The 23,314-nt window shown below is 48.5% G+C and overlaps 1 protein-coding gene across 1 annotated transcript; it reads left to right on the top strand.

The window, feature by feature from the left end:
• SCD (stearoyl-CoA desaturase) lies at nucleotides 1-21,661 on the top strand. The gene is made up of 6 exons (XM_064662743.1): nucleotides 1-368; nucleotides 4,108-4,393; nucleotides 11,559-11,689; nucleotides 15,099-15,304; nucleotides 16,492-16,724; nucleotides 17,944-21,661. The coding sequence occupies exons 1-6, from the start codon at nucleotides 342-344 to the stop codon at nucleotides 18,141-18,143; spliced, it is 1,083 nt and encodes a 360-aa protein (XP_064518813.1). The 5' UTR covers nucleotides 1-341; the 3' UTR covers nucleotides 18,144-21,661.
• The last annotated feature ends 1,653 nt before the right edge of the window (nucleotides 21,662-23,314 follow it).

The following is a 23,314-nucleotide window of genomic DNA, read 5'->3' as shown; positions in this document are numbered from 1 at the left end:
CTCTTCCTCAGCATCCTTCCTCCCTCCCGCCCCCGGGCCGGCTCCGCCCCGCCTCCCCCCCCGGGCACGCCGAGAGCCGGGTCCCCGCCGCGACTCGCCGCCCTCCGCGCTGACCCCGCGCATCCCATCCCGGGCAGGGGGTCACCGAGAGGCCGGGGCGCGCAGAGCCCAGCCCCGCCAGCCGCCGAGCCAGCAGCCCCGCTTAAATACCTCCGCACCCGCCTCCCCGAGCCGCACAGCTCGCCGGGCGAGGAGCCGACAAGAGGCAGCCTCCCGCCGCCGCCACCGCCGGGGAGCCGCGCTCGCGAACCGCTGCCGAGGAGCAGAGACAGGGCCGCCCCATGCCTGCGCACTTGCTGCAGGAGGAGGTAAGCGGGGCACCGGGGGTGCGGGTGCTTTGTCTTCCCTTCGCCCCTTCCTCCTTCGTCTCCGCGGCTCCGGCAGCGCTGCGCTGCTGCCGTCTTGGGAAAAACGGCCAGGGCACCCACGCGTGTCTGTGCGTGCACACACACACGTCTGCACACGTGTGCGCGTGTGTCCCCTCTGCATCGCTTCTCAGTCGCGAGGGGAAGGTATTCAGGGCTAACTTAAGGCATCACCCAAGCCTCACGGGGAGCCCACGGGTGAAGCAGAGACATCCGCCTCTGAGATTGTCTCCCTGGATCCTGTGCCCTCGGGTAGACTGAGCAAAAAATACAGGTTTATCTTGAAAACACTCATCGAAGCAGGATTGTAAGGGCTGCTCAAGAGTCTTTTGTGCCAAGAGGTCGTGGGGGTTTTGGTAATTATAGGACTGTAATTTTTTTTGTTTTCTTAATTAATTTTCTTTTTAATAAGAAAGGGGTTTCACTCACAGCATTTTAAAGCCCAATATTGCAGCAGGGAGCGTCTCTAGGACAGACGCAAGGTGAAAGCAGCTGGCTGCCCAGATGAAATGAATGACTGTGTCTGCATTGCCTGAGCCAAGCAAGCATACAATGGGGAGACTGCCCATTTTTGGCAGAAGAAGATCTGAATAACAGCCTGACACCAGGATGATGCATAGAGCTGTTGGATCTTTAAAGAATTTAATTTTTATTTTTGCTCCCTCCGGCAGTCACCCTTTGCCCAAGGGGAAGCAAGGCCTTGATTCTGGTGTTTCTGTGCTTACCTTTTTATCCTTCCCCCTTCTGCCAATGCTGAGAAGTGGAGGTAAATCACAGCCCTGCTCTTTCCCTTTTGCCAGCACGCAAGGTCTCCCCTGGTCCTTTTGTGTAGGTGCCATGACCTTCCAGGGATGCTGTGATGTAAGGAACTTTACTCCTCTCCACTCCCAAAGTGGATGTCAAGGGCAGTGTGGTCAGACCATGTTTCATGGTTTTGGCATGTATTTTGGGTCATATCCTGGAGGCTGGAAAGAATCCTGTCCTTGGGTCATGTTGGGCATATTCAAATATACTGGACCCAAGATTCAATGCCCTGGGGCCCCTATGCTGTACCCAGTGTGGAGCCTTTGAGCTGCAGTTGGTTGTATAAGCTGGCTGGGTGCCAGGATTACCTATGGCATGTTCAGTGCTGGGGTGTGGGGGTGTAGATGGGGGAACACATCTGTTCTGCAGATGAGAGCTGCAAAGTCACTCAGAAATGAGGGAGAGCTCATGAAAATGATTTAGCTGGTCTCCTCCCTCTCTCAGCCCTAGAGCCCAGATCAGTCTCCATTCCATTTGCCTCGGCAGGAGCCACAGGAGCCACTATGGCCATAAGGGGATAAAAACTTTCTTTCCTCTTCATTTCCCCCGTTTCTACCTAAATAGCTGCCCTCACCCTCCCTCATCCCCCCATGCTCCTCCCACCAAGTCTGTAACGGTGGAGCTGTTTCACAGCTACTTTATGGCCCTTCTGTTTCAAGGTTAGTTTACATGTGAGAAATCACCAGTTTCATTATACCAGTGTAATTCCAGCAGCATAGGTATGCTGGTAAAATTCCTCATGTGGCTACTACAACTCTGGAAGAAGAGATTTTTTTCCTCTCTGCTGTTTTCTTTGCACTCTCCCTCCTCCTACTCTGCCCCTGTGTAACTTTGACAGTGACATGAGCTATCATGGATGAGAAAAATGCAGCTCCAACCCCACATTCTTACTCTGGAAGCAGCATGTCCATATGGGGAGTGTTACCCGTCTAATTATACCACTAAATCTCTGTTGGGAATTTTTCTTGCATAGACAAGTCTTAGGTCTTTTTGGTAGATTATCTTGCAGCCAAGAAAGAAAATTGTACCTTTCTGCCAAAATGCCAGATGAGAGTATCTTAACACTTTGGAATGAGCAGGACTTTTCCTTGCCTAATCTGTGGGTTAGAAGCCATTTCTCATGGCTCTTTTTTGGCTCTCTAAATTGTCCGGTATCTGAGAGTATCATACCTCAAAATATTAAGTAGGAAAGCAGGCAGAGACAGCCTATAGACAGGATGCAGAGGAGCAGGTCCCAAGTTCAGCAGCTTGCCTGGGTTCAGTGAAAGCAGCAGGATACTTTGTGTCCAGGTTTTTTTCCTTTCTAACCTTTGATTCCAGAAGGAAAAACTTAAAGTGCTCCCTCTATAGGGATCATTTTGCTTCCCAAATGTGGGGAATCTGTCAGCCTTGCCAGCTCCTCCCCATCGGAAGGTATGTCTGTAACCCTCTAGTTTCTACCCTTGGGAAAGGGAGGAGTTGGGGTGGCCACGTAAGCTGCCTGGCCTGATTTTAATGCCTCCCTCGGGAAACTAGGCTATGGCAGAATGGTGGTCTTCTACAAATCCAGGGTACCTAGGTGAGAATCTGCTGTTAATTCAGGATAGATTTCTATTGGAAAAGCTTTCCCAGCTTGACCATGTTCCCTCCTGCAGTCTCAGCTTTCCTATTCCTGCTGGCTGACCTTTAGTGCCCCTTCACACTTGGAGGCAGCAGTGCAGGCAGCAGAGGGATGTGTCTCTCAGGCAGGTTCCCGGGAGGCAAGGGGATGGGGGCGATGTGTGAGGGACACACCACTTGCATCCCACGTGCTTGGCACCCCCAGAGTTGAGCCCTGTGGGGCACCTGGGCTCAGGCCTGACAAAGGGCTGCGAGTACCAGCAAGCATGCGGCTGTCATGATGGAGATGGGAATTGGTGATTCAGAGTTCAGTGACCTGTCTCATTAGGGTCAGTCCTGCCTGCTCCTTTCGTCATGCATGCCTGATCCGGCAGGCTGTCACTCAGCCAGGGCAAACAAGCGTGTGCAAAGGGAATGTTGTGTCACAGTTACAGAAGGAAGCCAGGAGCTGAGCTGAGCCAACTTGCTGCTTAAAACTTCCTCTCTGCATGCTGATGGCTCAGAGGATTGTCTTCCTGTGCCTCAGTTTGCCTGTAGGTGGGAAGTGGGAGAGGATAAGAGGCTTAGCAGCAGGCATGGGATAAGGAGTTATAGGTCTAACTGGAAGCACCTCACCTGACTGCTTCCATCCACTGATCTCCAAGGCCTTGCCACGTCCCAGCCTGGAAGGTGAGGCAGGGAAGATAAAGAGGCACCCCAGAAGAATCCTCCTGTGGGTCTTCCTGATGTTCCCTTCATGATCCCTAGCAGGGTGACCCAAAGAGGCAGGATATTGAGCAGCCAAATGATTTATTATAAAACTGTTTCTGACCATATTTCTCTCCCATCTCTTTGTTCATTCACAAGATTTCCTTTATTGTTATCTGCTTATGCACAAGCCCAGACCACAAACCCACCTGAAAACACCCACTAATCAAACTGAAAGAAAGTGAAAATCCTTGCAGTCTGCAAATGATCTTACCAAAGCCACTGGTGGAAAAGAGACTGGCTTTCAAGTGTTTTTCTTTACTTTCTGCACCCTATCTGTCATTCACATCCTCTCCCCAGAAAGACCAAGCCCCCGTCCTCTCAGGCCATGACCCCCTGTGGCCAGAGCAGGGCCTTCTTGGTGCCAAGGGCTCAGCTGGAAGAATGCAGCTTTCCAGGGAAACTACCAGCTATGTCTTCACACTGCCAGCCTAGATGCTTGTGTCTCTCTTTCTTGCATTGGTAACCACCAACTTCTTGTTTTGTTTCCTCTTTTTCCTTTCTTGAAAATATGTACTGTCACCTCTCCAAGGAGTTCTCCTCCACTTCCAGCACCACTGCTGTTGGCACTGTAACCTCCCGGGTGACCAGGAATGGGAATGCCGTTGTGGAGAAGAACTTACTCAACCATGAGGACTTGGCAGGAGATCGGGGCATGATAGATGACCTCTTTGATGAGACCTACCGGGAGAAAGAGGGCCCCAAGCCCCCCCTGCGATACGTCTGGAGGAATATCATCCTCATGAGCCTGCTGCACCTGGGGGCAATATTCGCGTTGACGCTGATACCATCTGCAAAGATCCAGACATTGGCATGGGGTAAGCACATTCCTCTATCTGTTTCTTGGCATCCACAAACCCCAAATCCATTGGGTGGCATTATTTCTTTCCTCCAGGCCCACAGACTTGGGGATGAGAAAGAAGGAAGCAGAGGTCTTCTGTTAGAAGAAGCTATTCAGCCAGCTTTGTAGCAAGATGTGGAAGGGCTTGCTAGTCTCTCTTGTAAGGTTGTACATGAGAGGGAGGGATTTGGCAGGGATTTGTCTTGGCTTCTCAAAGAACAGACCTGATTCACAGACATTAGGCTTGGAAGTAGCCCACACCTGAATGTGCAACCACTTCCAGGGTGAAGCACAGAAAATGTTTGATGGAATACTATAATAATCCCAGAAAGTTAGGAAGAAAGATTCTAGCAAGAGCACTTTAAGGGGTAGCTGGGGAGACAAGGTATAGGGCACCACTAGCCATGAGACTGCCCAGAAATGACAACCATTCCCATCCGTACCAGGGGAGGGTAAATCCTGCAGAGCTGTCATATGTGTGTGAGGGGAAAGAGAAAGAATACAATTGTGCCAAAGATAAAAGTCAAGAATTAAGTCTGAAGCTCAGATCTTTTATCATTCTTAAAAAAGCACAGATTAGCCGCCATCATCCCGGAACTAAGTTTGACAACTTTCAAAAAATAAATAAGCATCTCTCCAGGCAGCAAATTCCAGTGGAAAGCACAACCCAGCAGAAGGTAGCTAGGCAAAGCTCCACTTTCTCAGAGACCTTACCCTGGGTAGGAACCAAACTTCTCCACTGACTGCTTGAAAGACATCTGGGCTTGGGGCCCACACTGCAGGGGAGCCAAGCTTTCCACGAGCCTTTGTGTGGACCCCTGGAGGAGTCCAGAAGCCAAACAGCTCCCAGTGGGGAAGTTGAGAGATTGCATCCAGCCCCTTGCCTCCCTGTGAAATACAGCATCCTGGAACGAAAAGCAACAGTCTAATTTGAGACCTGCTGACGTGGCTTTTGTTTTCAGTGGTACTCCTGCAAAGTGCTCAGCTGGGAGCAGCTTCCTGACCAGCCTGGCTGTGGATGGGACCTGGTGTGATCCACCTGGTCTACCATGCTCTCAAAGAGGGTCCTCTTGTGGTTGTGTGCAATGAGCATTACAACTGAACAGGGAAGGAGATGGCTTCCTGGATGTCTTCCTGACTCTTCCTCCTGAACCTTATCAGCCTCTCACAGGCAGAGGCCTGGGGGGGATGAACATCACTGGAGGCCACAGTCAGAGTTTGGCTACAGCATTTGCAAAAGCAGAGGCACTGGATGTGTTCCCTGTGCAGCCAGCATGGCCTTTCAGGGGGGCATTGTGAAAATGCTGGGCCTTTCCCTTGTGAAAACCTGACAGGCTGCATTTGTACCTGGACTGGCGGGGTTGGGCAGAACATGCAGCCTCAGAACAACCTTGGAGGAACATTTCAGGGCTCTTGGTCCTGTTCTGTGTGTCCCATCCCTGAACTCTCAGCCACAGGCTAGGCAAGAACTGCTGGCTTCTCTCACTCTCTGAGCTGTCAGCCTTGGTCTTCCAACCCCAGTCAAATACACTCAGGGCATTGGAGCATTGGGACAAGCAGGAAGGAAAAAGTGAGTTTACTGGTTTCATTTCAAGCTGCTGAGATGCACTATGATTTCCAAATCCATCTAACTCTCGTCCCTTGAGTTCCCTTGGGTCACTTAAGTGGGCTTGAGCATCTTCATCCAGAAGGTTAATGCTGTTTTGCATTCTGCTAAGTCCCAGCCTACCCCAAAATGGTCTCTGAGGCAACCACATGCCTCTTTGGGATGTCTGTATGGCATCCCATAGCATTTCATGTGAATCTTCCTAATTTTTTATCTGATGTCAGTCCTTCCTGCTCTCTTTGCTCAGTCAACTCTGATGTTAAGTGTCAGTTAATCTCCTGCCACTGTGAGGCACTGTGAGATTCCTTGGTGTCTTCTGGAGTGACATGCTGTGGGAATGGGAGAAGGACAGTGGACTTGAAGGAACTGCAATGTTCTGGACTGGCAGAAGGTGCATCCTGCCTTACCAAAGCTGGAGTAGCTGCACAAAGCTTCCTGTCCTGCACCACTGTTCTGGGAAAGGACCACCCTTCATGGTACCTTGCAGCTGAGTCGAGGTTCCCCTATAGTCCATTCTTCTCCAATGCTGTCTGAAACTGGGATCCTCTACAGGTCTGCCTTCTCCACAAGGCTCTTTGCTCCCTGCATTGCCCTTTTCTCAGCTCATATCTTTCTTTAGCATATAAAAGGCATCTGTGGCTGTCATGTCAGTGACTTGCTGTTATTTTCCCAGCACCTTCTGGTACCAAGGAGGGGACTATAGTTCCCATTTTGCACACAAGGATAGCACAGCAGAGACTTATGTTGCTCCTGGCAGTACACCATGGTCTCATGGCAGAGCACCTCTACCAGTGGTAGCTCTGGAGCTGCTGGGGTCTTTGCTTGTTTCTTTGTTTGTTTTTCAGATCACTCCTTCCTTAGGCTGTGTACATATAATACAAATTTAACATGGCCCCAGATGTTCTCTGTTTGATGCAACAGGCAGCTGTGGTGCCTGGTAGCTCATCTACCTTCTATATTCTAAGGAGAAATCCCCTGCTTATACCCACTTCATCCAGGCCACCATCTCCTTGATGTTCCTGTCCCTCTGAAACCAGTTATATTGGTGACTGTTCTCTTTTGTTTTCATTTCCCTATGTGCTAATTCCTCTTTGTCTCTCAAGCTCCCCAGCCCTGCCTTCATCATTGTTTGCTGTTCTGCGTTGCTGTGTGCATTGTATCCCCTGATCTCTTTCTGGTACAGAGCTTCCCAGAACGAGCTCGGGTTGTTGATCAGGTGAGAGCTCACCATATCAAGAGCTCTCTGAGCTTTTTCAGCACTGGCTTTCTAGCTAGGTTCCCTTTTATATATTGCCTTCTCCACTGCACTTGTTAAAGTCTTGTGCAGTCTTTTCAAGGATCATGGGCAGATTTTACATCATTTACCAAATGGCAAAGAGACTGAGTCTGAAAGGGCAGGATGGAGAGGTGACTGACAGTTTCTTCTCTAATTGCTCAGATCCTCCCTTGGAAATGTGATTTGTGGGTAGTCTTCTTAGCCCTTGGGTGCAGCAGACTGACAACATTTGTTTTAACCCCTGTTGGCCTGGCAAACAGTGTCTGTAAAACAGTGATGGTTCCTCTCGACATGGTGCTCTGCCAACCCCTCAGTTCCCTGAAGTGCCAGCAGTGCTAGAAACATAGGTTGATACCATTTTTTGTTGCTGCTGTATCATCTTTGGACCAAGGTGAATCTTGCTGGGTAATTTGGGCAATTCTGACACCCTGAAAATCTCAGCCAATACTACCCCCAGGAATGTGTCCAGGAAAGTGTTTACAGTTTTTTTGATACTTTCCCATCAAGACTACTGCTGGCAACACCTTTCCGCTTAGTGTTCTCTCCAAGGCTTAACTAGCAGGTGGCGTGCTTCTCCTCCAAGTGTGGCAGGGAAGTTAGGTTTCAGTGACAGCAGCTCCTACTGCTCCTCCTAAACACTGTTCCCCTTACACAGCCTGCATGTTTCATTGCTCCTGGCATCTTCCTCCTGAGGATAGCAGGACTCACCTGCCTAGCAGGAACTGAACAGCAAGGAGCCCAAGGATACCTGCTTGTGCAGGAACACCTCTTCATGTAAACATCATTGGTGTTGACTGCAAGTGACAATGCTTTTAGCACATTCCTGGCTTCTCATCATAACCTAGGGTCTGAATTTGGGCCTTAAAGAGGTAAAGGCTAGTGAGTCATAGACATGACTGAATCTGGAATGTTTTGTGTTTAATTTTTGTAGCACTGAGTGCTTATTACTGCCAGTGGTCATAATTCTTTGTATTCCAATTGAATGGGTCACTGGGAATATCACCTGTGAGTTCAAAGCATGGTGTGGAAGATGACTTTGAATCCTCAGCTGAAGGACTCCCTAAGTCCTTCAGTCTGGGGCAGCATCACAGGGCAGCTGTGCTGAAAATTTGTGCTATTTTATTTCACCTTCTCTACTATCTTTCCAATTGAATTCCTAGTGGATGATCTTGGAGGAGTTTTTCTTTTTCCCTGTGAGATGTTGATTCCCTGACTATGCAACAGTCATCACTGTACCTGTTTGCAGGGATGAACCCTCTGAATCATTAGGGTGCTGAATTCTTCTGTATTCCACAAGGCTTTTCAATCTTACTGTCTATATCCTGTTATTGTCACAACAACTCCTAGGGATGGCTGATGGAGCTAATTGTCTCCAAGTAGGGTTTGGGTCTCTGTGGGGCTGGTGCCATGTATGCATAAACAGAATCAGCTCCTTTCCCACAGAAAGTGTCTGACCCTTAGATAAACTACAGCTTCTGTATATGGGCAAGACACCAGACATCAGAGGATTATAATTGGAGAGTTGTGACCTTTGTAGCAACCTGGGACGTAGCTCCAAGAGAAGTCAACATGAGCCGCTGAGGCACATGGGCTTTGGATGAAGGCTGGGACTGTCCTATACCAGAGCACCTGAAAGCAGTGGGTACTCTTTGAAATTTTTGACAGAAGCTTCCAGGCAAGGCTACCCAAAAGCAAGTACTGGGTTGTCTGGGTTTTGGGTCTGCTGGTGTCCCCACATCTCTTTGGTGATTCCTTGTGCTTGCTGATAACATCTTTGTTGCTGATGTCATCTTCTCCCAGCAGGGATATCCACAAGCAAATTCTGAGAACTGCTTGTATAAAAGAGATACAAATGAGCTTCCTTCCTGCAAAGCTTAAATACAACAGTCCTCAGCCAGAGTCATCTTTCCAGAGGCCTCTTTTACCAAAAAAATTCCCAGTCAGCATGTGAGGGTTTGCTAGGCAGGGAAAGCTGAAAAGTCAGGGTTATCAATAGGGCCTCTACTCACCTAACCTTGCATTTACTTTCTTGTGCTATTGAAGATCATGAAAGATCGCATTTCTGTCCCCAGTGCACCACTAATCCATGGGGCCTGCTTGCCTGGACAGATGGGCTCTTTCCCTAGCAAGCTGCCCCCACACATCCATTGCAAGGTGATGTTTATTGTGGACTCTCTGTCTGGTGCTATCTGTGGTGATAGGGACTGATTTACAATGAGTCTTAAATAAAATTAACAGGTAACTGGCCATGATTTGGTTCATAACTTTCAAGTCAGCATCCTGGAACTGGGTAAGACCTTCAAGGTCTTATGAGCAAGGCCAAAGGGAGACCTGAACCAGATGCCCTGTTTCAGCATCCTTCCCTTTTCCCCTTCCAGGTTTGGACAACTTTGTGAGCTTTGCTCAGCTCTGTTGTGTCTTGCAAAGGCTGGATCCTTCTGCATTTGCATGCATTTTAATCCCTCTTCATGCCCTGTAAATCATCTATGACCAGTGACTGCTTGGCTCTTCTGAGAGACTGCAGAGGTGCTGGGAGACATGAGGCAGAGGGGTGCTGGTTCAAGGCTTGCACTGCAGGCAGGGAAACCATGGGAGAAGATGAAGATGGGGAGTCACAGTCAGATTAGCAGACAGGGAAGGTGGTGCAGGGGAAGGTGGTGCAGCGGGATGGAAGTGAAAAGGGTTTGGGCAAGTTTAAGGGGACAGAAGAGGAAGTTAAATCAGCTGAGGCAGGCTTTTAGGGGATGAGAGATTAGGCTGGGAATGTAGAAAAACAAAAAGGAGGTGACAGAAGGAAGAGGGAGCAGGAGATGATAGGAAATAGCCTGGATTACTTTGAAGGAAAGAACAGGGCAGAGCCTTGCACATGTCTCAGATCTCTGATTCCAGACAAGTTTCTGGCAGAGTATCTAGTTTTCCGGTTCAAAATAAGCTTGATTAGAGCCATTTGGTAGGACTGAATGGTATTGTCAAGCATACCAGCAATTCCTATCCATGGGCTTTCGTGTAAGAATAAGGAGCTCTTTTCATGATTGACGCAATTGGCTGAAATCTGCAGGTTTATACCAAGGAAAGAGTTTCCCCTGGGGAACTGGTAAGAAGGCATCTCTTCCCACAGGGGACTGAAGGTGGATCAATTAACCTTTTCACAGATGCTCACCCTTCCTTCTTTGTGTCTGAGCCTGCAGGGCAAACCGCCTGTTGATTGCTCTCTTTCTGCCAGACTTCCTGACCCTTCCTTCCTAGAGGAAGAGTTAATTTTCAGAACCAATTTTCTTCTTACCCTAGCTTCCTAGTGGCCTTTTCTCCATTTTAGTTCTAGGATCAGATGTTGGAGGTTCCAGGAGGACAAGCAGGAACACACAGATCAGGGCAGATATGAACACACGACATATTGGGAGAGGGCTGTGGTTTTTTACTAGCTGCCAGAGAGGCAAGGAATTCCTTCTGCCCTGTATGGAGAGGGAACACATGAAGCAGTCTCAAAGCTCAGCTGAGCCCAGCAATGTCTGCCTCTGCCACAGGCACGATTTGCAATGAGTAGTTGGCCTTGGAGTTTCCTTCTGTAAAAGCTCCAGGACTTGAGGGGGGGAATTAAAAAGGCCCTGGGAATGGGAGCCTCTGGGCAGATTTTAAGTCAGTGGTGGAGCTGAAGGTGAAGCCCAGGTTTTACTGAGATGCTAGGTTAGATCTTTTCCTAGCCAGCTTTTGCTCAGAAAGGGAGTAGAAGAGAAGCCTAAACCTGGGCTTGAGCTGTCCCCCTGAAGAATGGTAAGATCATCTACCATTTCTAGGTGAAAATAATGTAAAAGAGATTTACTGAGGAGTGGTGAGACAGGAAAATAAGAGTCTGGATTAGGGTGAGAGGAAAGGGGAAGTTATTCCCTCGTAGACTGCAGCGTTTTTACCACAGGGCTTTATGGAAGCAGCTACTTTATACAATTTTGACTATCCTGCCCCCTGACAGATGGCACTCTGCTGAAGAACCAACCCTTGTGTCAAGGCTTCTAAGGGGGAGCCTCCTTGCATGTCAGAGATGAAGAAGTGAAGTGATTTGCCCCACACTGTTTAGGATATCTGTGTTAGCTTGGGCATTCTCACATTGAGTTTTATAGACCCAATCTGTGCTTTCCATGAATTCCTCTCTTGTTTATACAGCTTTGAGGAACGGGCCTGGGCCTGCCTTTGTGTTGCTCTGTCTGAAACTTTGCTGAAGGGTGATTTGCTCTAACTGCTCCAATACTTTCTTTTCCTCTCTAGCCTTTCTGTGTTTCCTGCTGAGTGCTCTGGGAATCACAGCTGGATCTCACCGCCTCTGGAGTCATCGGTCCTACAAAGCCACACTGCCCCTGCGGATCTTCCTGACTATTGCAAACTCCATGGCCTTCCAGGTAAGAACTTCCTCAGTGTGCCACTGGTCGTCAGAAGGAAGTGCTCCCATGAATTTCTGTCTCAGATATGGGACACAATCTGATTAAGAGGTTCCTCTCTCCTCCCACCTCCTGTTAGGAAAAAGCCTGCCCTTTCCATCTAATGCTGCAGTGCTAGAGTCTGTCTCATTGTCTTTACCTTGTCCTATCAGATCTTGACTCTGAGATGAACCCAGTGGGGAGAGGACTATTGGCCAAGACTAGGGATAGGAAAGCTCTCCAAAGCAGGAATGTACCTTTCCCTCAAGGTGTGGTCTCCCTGTGCTTGCACCAAGTGTTCTCCTGGTGTTGCCTCACTCTCCTCTTGATGTGTGGCTGAAAAGGGGGAAAACATCTGCAAAGCCCAGGGAGCCAGGCTGTAAAATTCAGTGCTGCATGAAGACTAAGAACTTGTTGAGATTATGCAGTTTAGGGGGATGTTCCTCTGATTCAGAAGAGTGATATTTAGGAATAATCATGTTATAAGTCACACCACTGGCTTCCAGAGAGTTGTCCCACGTCAGTGATATTTTAAGGAGAGAAGGGTTGGGCCCATTCAGAGTGGCACAAGTGACTGCAGGCAGCTGTTAAGCACCTTGGGATATTGCCTTGCCTATCAGAGAGCAATAACCTGAGGATATTGCTTAACCACTGTGAGGGCACTTCACAGTCCACAAAGCAAACAAAACTGGAAATCCGTAGAAGTCAGAGTGAAAACCCAGATTGGCATGCCAGAGAAAATCCTGGTGGTCTCTCAGGTTTGCAGCTGTGAGGCAGCCCTAACAACATTCCATCCTCCAACTGTACTGAAAGGACTTCATACAGGCTTGATTGTCTGTGGGAAGTACTCGGGAGGGTGGCAGAATGCAGCACTTTCTGCTAGAAGAAGGTGAACAGAAAAGTATAAATGCTCTGCCCTTAAGTAATACTCCAGAGGATATAACTTCATTACATGTAATGAGAACAGGGTGGGGATGTTTTTTTTTTACCTTGAAAAACTTCCTAAAACACCACTGAGTTTCTTCTTCTCTGTTAGTATCAAACCAGAGTCTTTCATGCGGAAGAGGAAGGACCAAGCTGCTCATTCCAGCTAGTGGTCCAGCACTCAGCAAGGCAACGGGATGGGTTGCTGTGTATTGGCTAGTCCTGTACAAAGACCATCTTTCACAGGGTTATAGGGCAGAGGGGGAAAGAATTTGCTGAGCTATTGCTGTAGGGGATAGGAATAGACAAAGATGAGAGACAGACAAATATTTCAGCTTCAATAGGATCTAATCCAAAGTTTTATTGAAAATTCAGTACCGTTCCCCATGGATTTTTTTTAATAGTTACTTTCAGTGAGATCAAGAGAAGGTTTATGTTGAATTTATCTCACTCCTATTAGTGGCAGAAGAGAAGATCAGTAACTTTTTAGGTCAGGGAACTCTATAGACTATCTTATCTTAGGTCCTCCAGACCTGTTGGCTGCTCAGAGACCTGTGGCTTGTAATTTCAGAGATTTTGGGGATTCTGCCTCTAGTTGGGTTTTCTATCCACAAGACCTGGCAGCTGCACAGCAAAAGTTCTCCTGGTTATAGCCTGTAGCTGGAAACTCCCAAGGAAGAAGGCATTCTCCTTGGCTTGTTTGCTGTTCTCAGAAAGTCATAATTTTTGATCAGGTTGCAGTTAGAGGTGATTCCAAAATAATATCTGTAGAAAAGTTAATGTGCCAGAGTTTGGGTCAAGATACTGATTTTTCAGCTTTGAGACTCCTGATTTGTGGTGGATGAGGTGAAACTGTGCTCCAGCTGTGGTACATGATCTCTTTCCAAATTTGTGCCTCCTGCCTCCAGCAAGATGGGGAAAACCTTCCCGTATGTGCAAACCCAAGTTGTCTGTCAATTTTCAGGCTGGGCTTTCTCATGTTATGTGATGCTCTGTAGGGTCTGGAATGTGAAAGAGACTTTTTGGTCACAGGTGAAACACTTCCAGCATAGGTATTAGTTGAGTTTGTCTGCTTACTAGATAAGGAGGGCAGCTGGGCCACCCTCTTCTGGGGGAACACTGAATGACCAAGCTCTGGCTAACACCAGTGAGGGCTGGTGATACTTAGAGGTGGATTTGGCTGGAAAGAAGACAGTAGTTCCCAGTATTTGGAAACAAGTGAGAGTTTAATCCTGGCCCATGTCTATCACTGCTTTCTTGCATGGCCTGCAGGTAAATCATTTTATCTCAGTTGAAGGAGGAGTGATTACAACATTTGAGGGGGATTTGAGGAGTTGTGTTTCTGCTACCAGAGTTGTGTTTCTTCACCGGCTCCCTGTGTGGACAAGTCCCTTAGTCTTTCAAAGCAAGAAACAGGGATGGTTATGCCATTTCCTTACCTTCAAAGTGTTTTCAGGAAAAGTCCTATGTACTCAAGAGATTAAGGAATCTCTTGTGTAATACAGGTAATAGAGGCATGCTTGTATCTCTGTTTCATGTTTTCTAGGATGGTGTAACACATGGCTTTAAGCTCCTCTAAATCTTGATACAAAGGAATGATCACGGGCTTACTAAAATCTATTCTTAAAACTGGCCAAAACAATCATTTCTTAATACAAATGATAACAGTGTTGACGTTTTCCAAACTGTATTGATTTTGCTGCTTAAATGGAACAGTTATGGGGCTGAAGAGAGGTATTTTTGAGAAATGCCATTGAAATGGTGTGTTTGTTTTCTTTCTAAAGAGGGGCCTTAATGTTAAGACTGTTTGATTTCCAATGTAAAAAAAAAAAAGGTTAAAAAAACCCTCACCCCCCTTTTGCTGTGCTGCAGCTGCCAGGTCTTGCGGGTAGAAAACCCAACTAGAGGCAGAATCCCCAAGTTAAACATCTGATTTGGCAATCTCAGGAAAAGCAAGGCAGGATGACCTATGGAAAATGTCAGGTGAAGGGAAGGGGCAGGTCAATCAGTTCCAGCTGGCACTGTGTAGGGATAAGGACAAGAGACAACAGGAGCTGAGCATGTGAGGGAGGAACACTGACCATCCAATGAGGGCTGGCTGCTGCAGGGGTGGGGAATCAATCAGAGCTGGTGATGCTGTGGGTGATGTGCAAACCAAAGTCTGAAGTAGCCAATTGAAAAGCAGAGATGAGACAGCCCATCAAAGCACCAGGGCTTCAGAGAAAGTTGGAGTGGTGGAACAAAGAAGACCCAACCTTTGTTTTAAAGGCTAGAAACCCCAAACCCTAACAAAAGACAATATGACTGATGTTATGGTCTTGACTGAGTTTGGTCATGACGAACTGAACTCCACATGACTGAGTTCAGGTCAATAGGATTTAGGCATCTAAATGTTTTAGGCCTTTTTGTAAGTTGAAGGGAACATCTCCAACCCTGGCCCTAAGTTTTCACTCCTGTTGCCTTGCAGAATGACATCTATGAGTGGGTCCGAGACCACCGTGTCCATCACAAGTTCTCCGAGACGGATGCGGACCCACACAATGCCATGCGGGGGTTCTTCTTCTCCCACATTGGGTGGCTGCTGGTGCGCAAGCACCCAGATGTCATCGAGAAGGGCCAGAAGCTGGACCTCAGCGACATAAAGGCTGACAAAGTGGTGATGTTCCAGCGCAGGTGAGCGGTGGGGCCAGCCCGGGTGCGGAGCCATGTGGGATGGACCCCGCAAATTGGCCGGCGACCCCAAATGCCTTTGATGGATCATGAGGGGATTGAAGGCATCATGTGAGAAATGTGACTCTTCAGGATGCCCAAGGCTTTGCTGTGGGACGAACTGTGAGAAATGAGCTGTGCCTGTCCTATAGGAAGTATAGAAGCTAGTGCTACCACTAGCCCTCCCACACCCCTCTCTCTGCCTACCCTGTAGCATCTTGCCAGCAGTGGGCTGAGCTTCCCACTGTGAAGCACATCCACTCTTGCTTGCCCCACAGGCCAGCTGCTGCTTTGGCTGGCCCAGAGCCCACACGTGGGTGCCTCTAAAGCCATCTTTAGTGATGGTGTTGTACACCTTCCAGGCCATGTCTGTGCCCCTCTTCTGTCAGTCTTCTGGAAACAGTGTGGTGAAAGAAGGGTTGAAAATGAAGATGTGAGAGGGGCAGTAACCAGGAAGGAGAGTATTGATTCACTGGTGCCTCTTGGATGGAGTGTCTCTCAGCTGTCTAGGAGGCAAGCCTATCACCAGGGCTGCAGGGATGGAAGACTGAACCCATATAGTAACCAACTTAAATCAGGAGGTTCCTAGTTCAGTTCCAGACTGATTTTTCTTGAGTCATCAGAGTGGTTCAGCTTCCTCTACTCCTGTCCTTCTAGTATGAGAGAGCCCACATGCTCATCTGTTTGATGGTGCAAATGCCCTTTGCTTGTACCTTGTTGGTGGGGTATATTGATAGGCAGAGCCAAGTCTGCAAGAGGAGTTTCAGCACTGGGCCAGAACCAGAGAATGGACCTTCTGTGGGACTGTGGAAGGTTGGGTATTCTGGGGTTGCCTTTATGGGGACAACTTAGCTGAAAAGCAAATGAAAGATGAGGCCAAAAGCAGCAGCTGGTGTCCAGAGTTATGGTGATGGGAACATTGTTTTGTTCATGTGTGAGGAGAGCAGGATTTATTTTGAGTTTTTTGCCTGATGTTAGGACTTGGGAGTCTCCAGGCATGGCTTCTGCGCATCCAGGGCAAAAGATACAAGGCTCAGGAGTGAGGCATTTCTGCATTTGATTTTCCCTATATAGCTGAACATGAATCCTCCAAATGGAGGACTGAATCACTCTGCCACTGAACACCTTTCTCCTGGTCCCTTCCTTTCCAGATACTACAAGCCCTCAGTGGTGTTGCTGTGTTTCACGCTGCCTACTGTAGTGCCCTGGTACTTCTGGGATGAATCCATCGTCATCAGCTTCTTCATTCCCGCCATCCTGCGCTACACCATAGGGCTCAATGCCACTTGGCTAGTGAACAGTGCTGCTCACATGTTTGGCAACCGGCCGTATGATCAGAACATCAACCCACGGGAGAATCCCCTGGTCAGCTTGGGGGCCCTAGGTATGTTCAGCATCTCTGTCTTTTGCTGTGGGCAGACTGTAGAGCAGGGACTGCCCCTTGGGGTTGCAACTGCTTCTAGGAATTTCTGTGAATCCAGGTGTCTCCATTTCCCCTTCCAGCCTCTGCATCTGGATGTGTTTCCCAAGCTGGCCAGTGAGTACATAAGGGCAGTGGGGTTATCAGCTCCCACCAGACTCTTTCCAGGCAGGAAAGGACTCTGCTACAGTTAGCACCTTCTTATCTGAATGCCAATATTTTATTTAGCCTGCTCCAAGGTCTTTCTGCCACATTCACCAGACTGAAAAATGTGTGCTGCAGTCACTGCACATCTATCTGAGATTTGTCAACTTGAAAACCAGCAGAAGCACATTTTGACATATTCTCAGGGTACCTGGTGATTTCAGGACTACTTGAGGATGAGACAAGCTAGATGCTCTCATGTGTTCCTGAAGTTTTGAAGACCTAGGAAAGTACATCCCAGGATCAGCAGTTGCCCTTATCTGTTCTCACAAGCCCAAATCCTCAGCTGGTTTGCATCATTGTATGTCACTGGGGCTTCACTGATTTCTACCACTGAAGGATCTGCTCATGGACTTTTAGTAGGGAGGGATTTGAACTGCAGAGAGTCAGGGGGTAGGAGCAGGAGTCGAGGCAATATCTTTGACGGGGTGAGTGCTGAAGCCAGTGTTGACAGTGTCCGGAGCAGGTGGTGGCTGACTGGGGTAGATTTGCTTAGCAGAAGCGGGTCTGCATTTTTCTCATCTGGAAATGCCCTTTGGATTTGGCATTAGGACTGCCAGTGTTGGAGGAGTATTGATTAGCCTGTTTTGCTGAGGACTTGCTGCTGGTCTAGCTGGTAGATTCTAAACCAATTCTAGAAGATTTCTCATGGTGGCAGGGAAAAAGCCACTAGGATTCTTCTGGTGTTTTGGTGCAGTCGGGGAGCCAGACCTTTCTCAGTTCCTTGCCACAGACTTGTTTTTCCCAAAAGTACCAAAAATTCTTTATGACTGTCATTGCCTCATTTGGGACAGACCTGGCATGCTGGATCACGCCCAGATGAGATGGGGTAGATTGTAGAAAGGTAAAATTGGGCTGAGAGGAGAGAGGAGCCTGGACTCAATCCACAGCCTGTTACAGGAATGTGGTGCTTTGGGCCAAGATAAAGGGTTCATCACCTAGAGCTTTGCAACATCCTCTCCCTGGTCGTGTTTTTCAGGAGAAGGCTTCCACAACTACCACCACACCTTCCCCTACGACTACTCCACTAGTGAGTTTGGCTGGCGGTTCAACTTAACCACAGCCTTCATCGACCTCATGTGCCTCCTGGGGCTGGCCAGCGATCGCAAGAAGGTCTCCAAGGAGGTCATTCTGGCTCGGAAAATGCGGACTGGAGATGGGAGTCACAAGAGTGGCTGAGTTCCTGCTCCCTTTCACACACACACACACATCCACACCTCTCCTTCCTCCTTTTTTCTCCCTTTCTCCCTTCCTGACCCCTCCAAACACGCTGGACAAAGGTTTAATGTTCTGTTTACTAACTACTGAATAATGCTACCAGTTTGCTTAAGATAATGAGTTTTAACGCCCCCCTCCCACACTGTATTTTACATGATGTATTTAAGATCTAGGACTCTGCCTTTATAACGCCAGGCCACCCCTTCCCTTCCCTCCTTTTCCTTTCTGTTTTTTCTCTCCAGCCCCTCTAACCTGCTTTACATTGTCCCAGTCTCTCCCTGGCAGAGAAGCTGGTAGGAAGTGGCCTGGGGAGGCCCATTGCAGCTGGCTATGTGCCATTTAGTTAAGGGAAGCCTGTACCAGCCAGATGAAGAGTAGAGCCAAAGTCAGTGACCCTCTCCCCACCACCTTCCCCCCAAAATTCCTGCCTCTGTCCCTCCTCCTTTCTCAAGGGCTGCTGACTGACGTGACATGGCTAAACATGGCTCCTTGGGAAAAGCAGCCCCATCTCCTTCTCTTGCCATCAGAAAGAGAGTTGTCTCTTTCCAATAAGTCTCTTTGGAAGTGTTCTCTCCTGCTCCCCACCACATAGCCCCTTTGGATGGGGAGAGAACAGTGCCCAAACTCTTTCAGAGCTCCAGCCAGATTCACTAGCGGTGGGGGATGTGGTAGCAGCAGTGGGCACTGGAGAGAGAGCGCTGGTGGCCTTAATTCCTACTCCCTCTGGTGTCACAGCCTCCCTCCCTGCACTACCCACTGTGTCCTGTGCCACGAGGGTCTGAAGGTAGAGCATGGCTCTGGGCTGCATGGCCTTTTTGGAGAGCCGCAGTGAAGAGGAGGGCAGATGGAGGGGTGTGCCACTGGCTGCCAAGGGGTGGCACCAGCCTGGAGTGGTTTTGTTCATCTCCACTGCTGAGATTTTTGCTGGCAAATAGGACTTTGCCAAAATGGAGAGGGGGAGAAGGATGTAAACCAAAGCTCCACCTCTTGAGTTAAGCTGCTTTGTGTGTTGGAGGAACAGGGTCCCTGCTGGGTGGCAGGCAGATGTGCATGCCTGCCCTGCAGATCCACATCCTGTGCTGGGCACAGGGACAGGACAAGGGAGCACCTGCAAGTGCAGGGAGGAGTGAGGGTGTCCTCGGAGGCTCCACTCAACAAGTGCCTGAGAAACACCAATGTGGGGCCAGGTGGCACAGGAGGCTCAAGGAAGTTGCCAGTGTGAGCTACCTCTGGCCTTTCCAGCCCAGGGTCCACTGTGTTGGTTTGCCATTCCCTGCTGCTCAGAGGGAGTGGGAAGGAGAGGCAGAAACAGTTCCTTGTTAATTCCTTATCTTGCCTCCCAGCCCCCTTGGCGAGCCACCTTGGCACTTTGCTCCCTCGCCAGCGAGACAGGCAGTGAGGGCGGCTGAGCCTGTAGAAAGGTCAGTTACATCACTGAGCCGATGTGGGCACGCAGCGTGTGCTGGGGAAAAAAGTCCATGTGGGTGTTGTTTCCTGCAAGTTTCAGAGACCAGCTTGAGTTCAGGCGGTCAGTTAGGTTCTGGATGTCATGGCCTCAAGCCCCTCACTGGGCTGAATGTGCTTTTTTCCCCCCTTAACTCTCCCTGTTATTATTAATTTTTAGTAGTAGTAGTAGTTGTAGCAATAGTATTGTTTTTGTTGCTTAAATGCATCAATCGGAGCTGGAGGAAAGCACAAGAGGTAGCCAGAATGAAGTGGTATTGGAGTGGGGTTTGCAGCATCTCCCTTTTTCAGGCAGGCCAGGGAGGGCAGAGATGGAGTGAATGCCAACTTCCTCGCCTCAGCTCTGCCACGTAGCAGCCAGGGACACTTCATGGGAGCGAATCTCTGCAGCTTTGCTTCCTTCTGCTGCTGTGAAACTCACCAGGAGCCAGGACAGCTCTGTGATGTTCCCCTTAACAAGAACACACTTGTTACTCAGAAAATAAGTCCTTCTTACCTTCCCCTCCCTGCCACCACCATGACCTTGTTATTGCTCAGCAATGGGACCCTTCGAGGTTTTGAGCCATCTGGAGTGATGTGGACTTTAGCCAAGAGGAACAAGGAGAAACGGAGCAGAGAGTCCTTCAGCTCCTGGTTTCAGGAAACAGTGTCCTTACTGCTTTGAGGCTCTTGACTGCCTGGGTGCTAGCTGGGGCAAAGGAGGTTGTGGTTAGAGCTGTATCCTTCCATTAAAAAAAAAAAAAGAAAAAGCCTTCCAAAAAGAGAGAAACAGTGTTAGCTCTGTAATTGTGGGCTAACTTCACTCTAGACTAAACCCCTCTGAACTCGTGGAAGTCCCTAGAGAGGATGAATTTGCTGCAGTCAGTAATTTGAAAGGGGTGTGGGGAAGGGAGAAGGGGAGAATGACTTCCTTGCTCCTGGTGCCCTTAAGAGTGATATACCCTACAGTAGAGATGCATGCTGTGAAATACTGCAATATTTCACATCCTCTCAGCAGAGAAGCAGGGCTTGACATCAAGGGTTCCTTTCAAATTTCAAGTGCTGATTTGGGTCCAGATTCTGGTATTAGAGTGGAAATTGAGGAGCAGTAACCAAACAGTCCTGGTGTTTGTCCAGTCACTTTAAAGGTAGATTGGCAAATATCTCTGGGTGCCTTAAATCTTTCTTTAATATACATAGAAGTATTGACAGCTATTTGCCATATTTTTTTTTCCTGAATTATGAACATTTGAGGGGTTTCTTAATTATTTAATTGCCTACATTGAACTGTGGGTGCAGGTGATTTTGAATGTATTTGAGTTAGAATTTTTGTTAGATTAAGAAACAGATACAACACTTCAATTAGAATTTTGTTTGATATATATATATATATATACACACCTATAAATATATATATATATTTTTGGTGGCATGTTTGTATCCTGGACGCATTGTCTGTATGTTTAGCTTAAATGAGTCTGTGAAAGGTGGAAGCAGAGAATGCAGCAGTGGGACCTCACAGCTAAAGCATCTGGGACCTGTTTCCAGTTTAGCAACTCGTTCACTGCGTGATTTGGGACAAAGTCACTTAAAAACTCTCTGTGCCTCAGTTTCCCTATCTGTAACAGGGAGTTATGCCCTGCCTCCCAGAGGTGTGGTGAGGCTCACTGCTGATCAGCCAAGCAGAGGAAGTACCACACACACCACTGCTGGCAGAAGCATGGACTGGTTTGTTTTCCAAAACCATTCCCAGCCCCGCTGGTATTGTGAAGAGCAGATGTCCAAGTGTTGGATGATCAGGGAAGGATTGGAAGGTTGAATCTGCACATTGTCTAAGCTCTGTCACTGTTGAAATGTGAGTAGGATACGATTTTTCACAGCTTAGGGATTTCTGCATAGTAGTATCTCTGTTTTGTGTACTGGAAAAGAAAAAAAAATTTTTGAAATAATTTCTACTAATATGGAAACAGACATCTGGTTGTGCTGATCTGAAATTTTATTTGTTCATAATAAAAATGATAAATGTTACTTTAAAACTTGCTGGACTGATGACACGGTGGGCTGGGCTTGGTAAAGCACACAATGTCCATCAGAATGGGGAATGCTGTGCATTACTGTTTCCAAACCCTCCTCCCTTCCAGGAGAAGCAGGAAAAAAAACTCTGGCTCTTTAAGCACCATGAATGAGTGGATTATAATGGCTTTCATACTCCAGCACAGGCCAGGCAGGCACACCCCGGCAAGGCTGCCCCTGCGCCTGGGGTTACTGCAGGTTAATTCATGCCGGGGCCCCTTGCCAGGGCCTTGCGGCTGGTGGATACACATGCAGCACAACACGTAATACTGGGAGCCACTCTCCTGTCAGGCGGGTTCGTCAACCTCAGTGAGGGGAATTTTCCTTATGCGAGAGCGCATCTGTGCTCTCCCCACCCCTTTTGCAGCTGGAGGGAAGTGAAAGGCGAAGGGGGAAATCCCCTGACCAAATCTCACTTTAATTGATAGTAGCTTCCCTGCTCACCCGAACGCCTTTAAACATCCAATCAGAGTGGCGAATAAGGCCATGTCCGCATGTCACCAGCCTGCTCCATGCACGAGCGGGCAGAGGGGATGGCCTTGTTTGTGGCAACTTTGCCACCTGCAGCACACAGGTATCCCTGGTCCAGCTCGCGTGGCACCATCGGACCCTTGCAGCTGGCATGCTGAATTCCTTGGCAAAACAGGCCCACACTTTGGTTTCCAGCTGCAGCTACTACTGCTGGAAGGCCTTTGGGTGGGAAGACCAGAGCCAGTGCACTGCAAACTGAAGCACTGGGGAGAGCATAGGATTGAGGGAGGGAGAAGAGGGTTACCCCAGAGGAAGGTCGAGGCTCTCCCAGCAGCTGTGTTCTTCCCCCTGGAGGTGTATGACCAGCCCAACCAATTTGATGTGTGGCTGCTCTGAGCTGTGGGAAAAAGTAAACTAAATGCTCCTGCTCATCAGCTGCTCACAGAAGTACATCTCCGAAAGTGACAGAGAGGTGTTGCTTCTGATAATTGGTGTGCTTTTGATCCCAGGTATGTCAGCACAGGCCCTCCTAAAACAAGTGAAACAAAAGGCAAATCTTCAAACCTCATGATTATTCAGCCAAACCTAAAAATAAAGTTAATGATCCCTCTGTCGGGATTTCATAAGTGCAACTCCAATCTCGGCCTCTCCCTCTTCGTTAAAGACTGTTACTAAATCCCCTGCCCAAAATACGTTTTCTTATCCTATCAAGCCCTTCAGCAGTGCCAGCTCAGCAATTTTAGTTGATTGCCTGGAAGTGTTTCACGCATTATTATTCCCGGTAATTAATTACATATTTCCTATGTAATCTGTGAATTCGGGTTGCAATTCCAGTGCACACCAACTTTGCTCCTCTCAAGGTTTCCCACCCACCAGGGAAGGGGAAGGAATGAAAGAGTTAATACACCAGCCAGCTCTGCTGGGTAGGAGAGGACAGGCAAACAAGTGCCTACTTGTTCAGACCCAAGGGAGGGACAGCAGGGAGGGCTGCAGGCTGTCAGGGGAGGGTTTGCTGCATCTTCTTGCTCTGAACACAACATGCAGAAGATACCAGTGTGGTCTTTAGGGGAGACAAGGTTCTAGCTGCAATCCTCTCCCCAGAGCTGGGATGCAGTGACCATATCTGTGAGCAGCCCATCGTATTC

This window comes from Pseudopipra pipra, chromosome 8 (assembly GCF_036250125.1).
Source record: "Pseudopipra pipra isolate bDixPip1 chromosome 8, bDixPip1.hap1, whole genome shotgun sequence".
In the NCBI taxonomy this organism is placed as follows: Eukaryota; Metazoa; Chordata; class Aves; order Passeriformes; family Pipridae; genus Pseudopipra; species Pseudopipra pipra.
Note: the sequence above shows the minus strand (reverse complement) of the source record. Positions and strands in the feature narration are given on the sequence as shown.